At 34.4% G+C, this 9,106-nt stretch overlaps 1 protein-coding gene across 1 annotated transcript in view; it reads right to left on the minus strand.

The window, feature by feature from the left end:
* Window positions 1-8,102, minus strand: part of LOC125033504 (ethanolaminephosphotransferase 1-like) — a 14,122-nt gene extending 6,020 nt beyond the window's left edge. The window contains exons 1-4 of the mRNA XM_047625061.1: window positions 7,860-8,102; window positions 2,378-2,446; window positions 421-625; window positions 1-254 (exon numbers count right to left, since the gene is read on the minus strand). The exon at window positions 1-254 is cut by the window's left edge and continues 9 nt beyond it. Of these exons, the coding sequence (XP_047481017.1) occupies window positions 1-254; window positions 421-625; window positions 2,378-2,446; window positions 7,860-7,916 (585 nt within the window). The 5' untranslated portion in view covers window positions 7,917-8,102. The remainder of the gene's footprint in view (window positions 255-420; window positions 626-2,377; window positions 2,447-7,859) is intronic.
* Window positions 8,103-9,106: the final 1,004 nt, after the last annotated feature.

A 9,106-nucleotide genomic window follows, 5' to 3' on the forward strand; every position in this document is an offset into this window, starting at 1 on the left:
TATATCGTAGCCCCATGGAAGAAACAGTATCTTGGTAAGGTATTTCTCCCAGTGAGAAGTGTAGAAACAGGACAGTACATTCCACAAAATGAAATAGAACCTGAGTGGGCTAATGCTATAGTCTGTCCTGCCGAAAATGGACCAGATGCAGGCCGGGATGAAGAACGTGGTCCAGGAGTCCAAGCCATGGTCAAACAACTCTCCCAATGGCCCACTCGTGCCAGTCCTTCGTGCCTGCTTTCCATCTATCCCATCTAAAATCATTGGCCAAGCATTAGAAGCTATGAGGGTAATGGATGACTACCAGTTGAAATACTGCGCATCAGACACGACACCATATTCTCCATCTGATCACTTATGATTATTCTCGAGTACAAAATCTTCTGAAAATTCTACCCTTTAATCCCCCAAAAAACTTACCTAAAGTATGTGCCAGAAAGTGATTGAGAGCACAGACTAACCACACCCAATTAGGCACAGATGGGTATGGGTCAGTGCCAGGAGGTATGTCAACGCTAGATGCATAGTAACTGTAGTCGTAAAAGGACAACAGGACAAAGTTGGCCACCGTAAACAGGAAACCCACAAATGTGAGGACATTAGGCGCTATCCACCGTGGACATATCTAGAAAATGAGTTGAAATATCAATTACTCAAAATTCCTTATAAAGATTCAATAAAGATTCCTGAAAAAAATTTACATAACAAAGTTATGTTTATATCTTTCTACATTATGCCATTCCAATGAATTATGGGCAATAATAGTATGAGAATGACTAGCAAGGAAAAAATGGTTATTGTAAGCTATAGTGAAATATAAAAATTTACAAATTCCCAGAAGCTTCAACAAAACATATAATATGGAACAGATACATACATATCACTTGAGAACAAAGGAATGATTCAAAGGAATCATTTTTTATCTTTAATAAAACAGTTGTCCTAAAATGAAAATATTTAACTGAATCCCCTAAAATAATTAAGTAACTTGTATTTTTCCTTTAAGATTCATACACAAAGTAACATGAAACTTAACTTCTGTGAATAAGAGCAACAAGCTATCACAATAGCTTCAGTCTAAACTAAAGCAAGGAAACATGATAATACGATTGGAAATTTCATTTGTGGAAAATATATACAGCTTCTACCACTAATTATTCTCTAGCTTGGAACTCTGGATAAGATAAAACAGACAAACAGTGATACAGCAATCATGGAGTACACTTTGATAACCTGCATCTCTAGACAGACAGATCGTAATCATGGTTTTGTATACAACACATTATATTCAAAATATCCACCTGGTGAGATCTTTAAATCAATCTACATAAATGAAAGATGAAAAAATGATTAAGGCTGCAGAAATGGCAAGAGGTAGTGAAAGCCTTGAAGATTTTCACACTTATCACATATCTGTGGTGTGATAAAGACTATGTTGCTAAGTGAGTAAGAAATGTTAGATTACTGCTGTCTTAATGAAATGTGTGTGTGTGTGGGGGGGGGGGGGGGGGGGGCAAAACTAACAACTCATCATTTGAGAGAAAAAAAAAAAAGTGATAAATATAAATATATCATAATAACTCCAACATCAATAAAAAGCTTGTTACATGTGATAGTTCATCCGAACAACTAAACCTACACTTTGATTCATTCACTCCTAATTAGTGCATATCTGAAAATGACAGTCACACCCACACCCTAGTCCTACATTGAAACAAACAAATGGAAAAGGTAATATAAAATGAATTAGAACCAACATCACCAAGGAATGTATCATCTGCATCAAACCACTGAAAAGGCTGCAAGTGCTCATTAAGCTTCACTTTGAAAAACACAGTCACACTGAAATCTTTTACAAAGGGGGAAAGTGAAAACATGGTAATGAATAGAAAAGAGAAAAAGAAAAAGAAGGAGAGAAAAAAAGAAAAAGAAAAAGAGAATACACAATAAAACCAGAGAAAAGGAAAGAAAGAATGAAAAAATGCAAATAAACACACAAATGTATAGGGCGCAGGTACACATTTACATAATCACAGCCACACCTGATCATGCCAACTAACTCTTAGTGACATTACATTTCTTCTAATCTTCAGACTGATATGGAAGTCAGGTTCTGTCCACAGAAATTTTCCATCTTTCAATCAAACATGTGAAGTCTTGGTAATTTGGAAGGGGAGAGAAGAGAGAGGAGAGGAGGAGGAGGAGGAGGACATGAAGGAATAGCAACAGAAAAGAAGACATTGAAGAAGGAGAAGGAGAAGAAGAAAAGAAAAAGGAAGAGGAGAGGAAAAAGAAACAACAACAACGAGACAAGAAAAAAATTTAAAAAATTAAAAGAAAATGCCTTCGCATCATAAATGGCCAACAATGTTCTTACCTTCACTACAGTGTTCCAAAACGGGTGCATAACATAATTGCTGAGAGGACTGGTATCTTGAGCACTATACTGTTGTAAAGAAAATTGACAATATTAGTAATGGAATTTTATAAAAAATGTCAATAATAAAAATAACACCATTGATATTCATAATTATAAAAAAACATAATAAAACAAATTTTCCCGCCAATTCAAGGAGAGGTGGAATCTAATAATTGACTCCTTTGTTGCTATGCACTTGCATCTATGTGCAGAGACATGTCCCCCCCAAAAAATAAAAACAAGCACAGCATTTTCCCGATGGCATTGAGTTGGTGACGAAAGGAATTATATTGTAACACTGGGTCTAACTACTTCCTGATGCATAATAGAAATTTCCTTTTCAACCTTATCTATACATTCTTTCTATTCCTTAATTACATCCTGTATTGTCCGACTGGTTACAATGCATATAACAACACATAAATGATCTTCATTCATTTGCATAGTTTACCTGATAAGCTTAGCACATCCCATTATTCCTATCCCTGATCTAAGACTAATTATCTTTAGAATAACACAAGGAACTTATGTTTATATAAACACAAACTAATTTTTCAATATTCTTTTTTATCATACATAATAGATATCTATGCCATTTAATGAACACAGAAGTGTTTTGCACTCACAAACATTTGTATGCACACAACTCATAACTAAACCACTGTATCTTTCTTTTAAGTATAAAAAATACAGAAATTAAGGATCAATAGAGGCAATTGAAAACCTCAAAATTAATTGCATATACTGTCATAATATAATTCACAAATAAAAAAAAAATTACTGGAAAGTCACATTCTATAGTACAGGAAGAGCTTTAAATCATAAGTACATTATGACAACACTCTTACATCCTTCCTCTAAAACCAGGGGTTCCCATTGTCACTCCTATATTCATGTTTGCAGGTTCTTTGGTGTGTCACAGACAAAGCAATTCATTCATTGACAAAGTGGAAACAATTCCGTACCAAATCATAGATATAAATCCTGTAGTACTAGCGTCAATTCACACCTGAGGTTCTTGGATGGGTTTCAGGGGGTCCGTGAGAATCAGATAAAAATTAACATTTATATTGTAAACATTACATTTCTTATCACTATTATTCTTTTTTTTTTTCTAAATATTAATTAGTGATATACCTATATGACCAGCAAACTTCATTACCAACAAGTTAGAATTTAGAATGTCCACTGTGATTAATATAGGAAATAAAATCCAACTATGGTACTCACACAAACAAACAACACTGAACAACTGACAGTTATAGGCTGGCTGAAAATAACTCCAGTAACAAAAGGCTCTTTCATAAGATTATGCAAACCCTATGGCATTTACTTGCTTGGTTATCCACTCACTCACTCACTCAACACACAAACACATCCTCACACCATAAACAAATATATATAAAAAGTGTAGGAATAATTAGGCAGGCATGTACAGGTAACTGATATATGAACCCTGAGTCATTTCTTTATCTAGTTTATCTCTTTTTTATCTTTAAAACTCCTAAACCTTAGCCATTACTGAAGTTGAAAATGACTGAATCAAAATGGAACCTCAACAGTCACTAACTTCCAAGAAAACCATCTACTTTTATTTCGCATTTGCCAAATCATAAAATCAGTTATATTTGAATAATAATAATAATAATACTGAAGAATAGGACAGTTTGGTAACTGTTTCTTTTTTTAATAAACTGAAACCAATGATGTAGCCTACACATATACCAAGATGTATCTTAGAAAATCCATGAAGTTATCCAGTAAATACTTTGCCCAAGCAATTTCTCAAGTTTCTTTTCACATGTTTAAGACCGGTATATCTTTACATTTTATTCGGCCAGTGCCGACTGTTATCTGATTTAGACATACAACTTACCATATTTTCTGCATTTTTTTTTCTGAATCAGTTTCAGTAGTATATTTTTGATACAGAAAAAATATACTAATAAGATGCTGACATTGCAATAGTACTGGATGCCAACCAGTGATATCACTTCAGATTACTCTCATGTGGGGGAGAGGAGGGAGGGGAGTACTGCTGTTAGACAGGGTTTACATGCTTATGTCTTGAATGCTCGGGGAGGGGGGTATACTGTAACCAAATCACATTGTCTAACTTCTCAGCTTCTGTTGGGCAGAAACCAAATGTGTTTCTGCAATCTGTCTCCCCTTGCACCCATAACCACAATTTCCCCACAGATGCCCCAGGCCTGTTGAATGAGGATGATTGGTGGTGTTCCTTACTTGGAAACTAAAGGTTTGCAAAGAAAATGAATAGCAGATTCACTATAATCACATTAGACTACATAATAATACTGAATCTTGTCAATGAAAGTAATCTTGTCATTGACAGAAAATGTACTCTTACTCATTCATTTGCAATTTACATAATATGCTTTGATAATTACAACACAACAAAATACTTTAAAAGAAAGTATGACCATAATTTCCATTTTCTAGGACACCAGGGGTTGCTAAAAAAAATATGCACCTGTGAAAACTGTGATACCCAAGGTTCTTTTCACTATCAAGACAAATATATAGCCCACTTCTCCCATAGCAAATACACCACCAAGCCCTGCAACAATCAATAATCCTTGTACCTCTCCCCCCATCTCTCAGCTTAAATTTCAAGTTCATTCATCATATACTCCCCATGCACTTATGCCAAATATAATAATTTCTGGAAGCTCTTCTTAAGAAGAGTTGAGAGTGTTGGGAAAGTGGCCCAGGTTGGGGAAAGAGGAATCATGAAAGAGACTTTGGGGGCATTCAGGGATTAAAGAAGAGGCCCTGGGTACTCTCTTAATAGAAACAAAGCCATGTTTGACATACCCCTTCCTCTTTAGGTATATTTTTAGTTTTACACAGCCATCCAATCTTGTAGTTTTTATTCCTTCTTTCAATTATTCACACTGTAATATGCATGAAGCTCTTGTTATTTTCTGTCGCAAATAATGTATATGAAAGTATTGGTAATGTTTATGAAGTGACCTTACTCCTCTGAGATTATTACTCCAGCCATTCCTGGTTAATCCAAAAACACAGCTGTATGAACCAAAAGCCTTCTTAACCCACCCACCCAATCACCATAGACTTACTCTCTATGCAGCATTTGTTGTGACCTGTTTTCTTAATTTTTGACATTATTTTTTGCCTACCCAGATTATTTCATGTATTAGTGAGTGTAGTTCTTTTCTTTGATTATCATAGTGTCATTACATTTATCTATAAATGTACCAAAGTAGTAAGTGTTTCATAACTTTCTTATCATCAACTTGGGAAGGTCATACCACAGATGAAAGTGTCTTATTCTTTATCATTCTGTCTATTACAGGCAAATTTTACCATGTACTACATGGCTGAAACTGAAACTATACCCCTAATTAAATTATAGTTAATCTCCTAAGTTCCACTTTTACATCAGTATTAAAATAGTTATTCTCAAAATTGTGATATAAATAAAAGAAACAACACACACCAAAACAAATGCATACAGACACACACTGACTGACTGGCAAACAACAAACCAACAAACAAACAAACAAACAAAAAACACACACACATACACACACTCACACTCACACGCACACATATACATATACATATACATATACATATACATATACATATACATATACATATACATATACATATACATATACATATACATATACATATACATATACATATACATATACATATACATATACATATACATATACATATACATATACATATACATATACATATACATATACATATACATATACATATACATATACATATACATACACATACACATACACATACACATACACACACAGTGTATATTCAAATATACATAAACATACACATACTCACATACATGCACATGCATGTAAACACATGGGTGACATGCACAAACAAACAAACACACAATGCTCTGCCCTTACCAACAATTAAAATTCAACAAATACTGCATTATTTCAGTAAAGCACTATGACCAAATGTTGCAGTTACTCCTTTTGTATTTTTTGCCAATAATTCCTTAATCAACTTTATACCCTTCAGGTTATCAAGGGTAATCTAAATCATCATATCGATTATCAGTTATATCACTGATAAGTTCATATTATTCCATAGCCAAGCAAGTCTGCCAACAACCAAGATCTCAATAGTGGACTCACTGATCAGGTTGAGGCACTAGTATGAGATCTGGGGTGTCATGGGGTTAAATTGCAGTAGGAGGGGTAGGGTAGCACTTTACATTACATTTTGGGCACAGGCACTTGAGAATTTCTAAAAACTAACAAGTTGGTCTAAAAGAAAGAAAGAAAAAAATTGTAAGGGTAATGGCCTCTTGGTGATGTCCCTGCATGCAATTGCATTACCTAGCAACTTGCTGTAACACTTTTTCAGTGCTCAACATAAAAACGAGATCCCATCCTGGATTTTGCAAGACTAGTCTAGCAATAATCTCGACTCACGTGGGAAATATTCATGAAACTTTAAAAAATAAAGGTATGTATCAAGCACATATTAGTGATGTTTCATACAGTTCAATCTCTTTTCTCAAATATCAGTATCTTCACTTTATCTGCTTTAAATGTTTTGCATTCCACATATAAGAGTTCTAGCCCTCTTCCTTTCTAAAATGAGTCCTTCGCCTCAGCATACATTGCAGGGTTCTCGCAATCACATTAAACTTAAGCGAGTTATAGGGCTACCCTAGGTCCCACACAAAGTCCCATACATATCTATATGGATTAATAAATGTTAGGTTTTTCTACCATATAAATGCCCTTTTTTCTGGTACAATTACAATTCAAGCTCTTACCCAATACTTCTATTATATTCAAGAAGATAACAACAGCAATCTAAGAAGTGAAGACAGAATAGTTAATTGCATTAATTATGAAACAGATGCCCTAAATTTCTCTGATTGTGTTTCATGCAAGAGGCTAATCTTTCTTATCCACTTTTTGTGCAGTTCTTGAACTGCTTTCACATGCATCAAGACTGACATTATTAATATTTCCCTCTTCCTTCAGTCTTTGGGATAAAGAGTACATCAATTCTTTACAAAATTCAAGCGTCAAAACCAATAAACATTCTATGCCCAAGAGACTAAAAATTTAAAATTATACGAAATCACATGCAAATTCAAGGAGACGGGAAATTGCCTGCAAGCAAATCAATCAAGGAGGATAATATGGTCATCACCCAATGCATTAAGTAGCTATTAATATCAAAACTACGTAATTCCTATCGATCACCTTAACTTATCACGGTCTAGAAGCACTCGAAAATCTACTCCCGTGGCCAAAATACCAACAAATTGTCCTAAAATTCCACCAGAGTCACTCATTAATGGGACTCCAACTCCCGAGTTAAAGTTCATGTCCACGAGTGAGAGAAATACTAATGTTTTAAAATCACACCCAAAACCGACCCTTACCTTATAATTTTCAAACCCCACTAACTGTTCGGGGGTTAAATATCTCTTGACCGACATCTTGATCCTCCTGCTGTCATCCAGGAACTTATAAAAAGGAGTAGAATTGGACAAGGAACTACCTCTACACACGCCGCTCCATCGTGCCTTCGATACTAACTCGATCCCGGTCAGGTGTTGCCCGACGTCACTCTCGCGATGTCGTACCGTTGCTCCGGAGAATTGTCGCACTGTGTAGTAGATTTTTGTACGTTTCTGCAACGATTTATTTATAATATATTGTTATGGAAGTTTTTCTGTTGTTAATTTCGTTCTGATTATGAATAATATTGGTGTTGTTAAGATCTTTTGCTGTGTCCTGCTAAATTAGACATGAATGTGAAAGAAAAGTCGGGAAATATCACGCCTAGCCGTCGTGTCTTTAGTGTCAGAAATTGTCGTACGTTTTGAATTTTATTGGATGAACACGGTTATTTTATGAGCCTATGTATATATCTTTTCTGCATATTTTGCAAAATTTGGAAGACAGATAAGATGCTAGGTCTTGTTACCTTATAGGAATTGAAAAGATTATTTAATAAAATGTCTGAGACCGATATTATTCTACAGTGTTTCATTTGCAAAAAATAATATATATATTTTATAGAACAATTCCATTTTGAATGTTATCGAACTGAGTATGAAGAGTGAACAAAAAAAATGTATCAATCCTTTTGGAATTATGCATTCATGGCATAAGTTAAAATTAGACACTGCAAGAAAAAAAGAGGAACTGCAACACCCCTTGTAAATATTTCTACTCCCTCACACGGATGGCCTTCACTTCGATATTTCTCCGTATTCTTGTGTTTAGTCATATTTATTCCCTCTCGCTGGTACTTTTCGTTTTAAAACTCTTGCAACTGTATATGATGTTTGCATATTTCTTACATCTTGATATTAATCATTTCAATTACTTCTGTTCGAAGGTATTCTATATTGTATCTGCTATGCACTTATCTATTTTCATTTGTTCATAGTAACAGTATCACAGTCCATAGATTTATTAGAATTTTCTGTTAATGTTATTCGTCTTTATTATTTTCATAGAATATTTTTTTCTTCTTCATTATTCCTCTCCATTTACTTGTAGGCTACACGCCCATTTTTTCTGTTTCCTCTGTAAAATAAGATAATGTTTATTTCTCAGTATTTTAGTATTATAATTTCTTTTTCAGATTGTGATTGCATATTTATGAAACATTTTTGTT

The sequence above is a fragment of the Penaeus chinensis genome, chromosome 16 (genome assembly GCF_019202785.1).
Source record: "Penaeus chinensis breed Huanghai No. 1 chromosome 16, ASM1920278v2, whole genome shotgun sequence".
Lineage (NCBI taxonomy): Eukaryota > Metazoa > Arthropoda > Malacostraca > Decapoda > Penaeidae > Penaeus > Penaeus chinensis.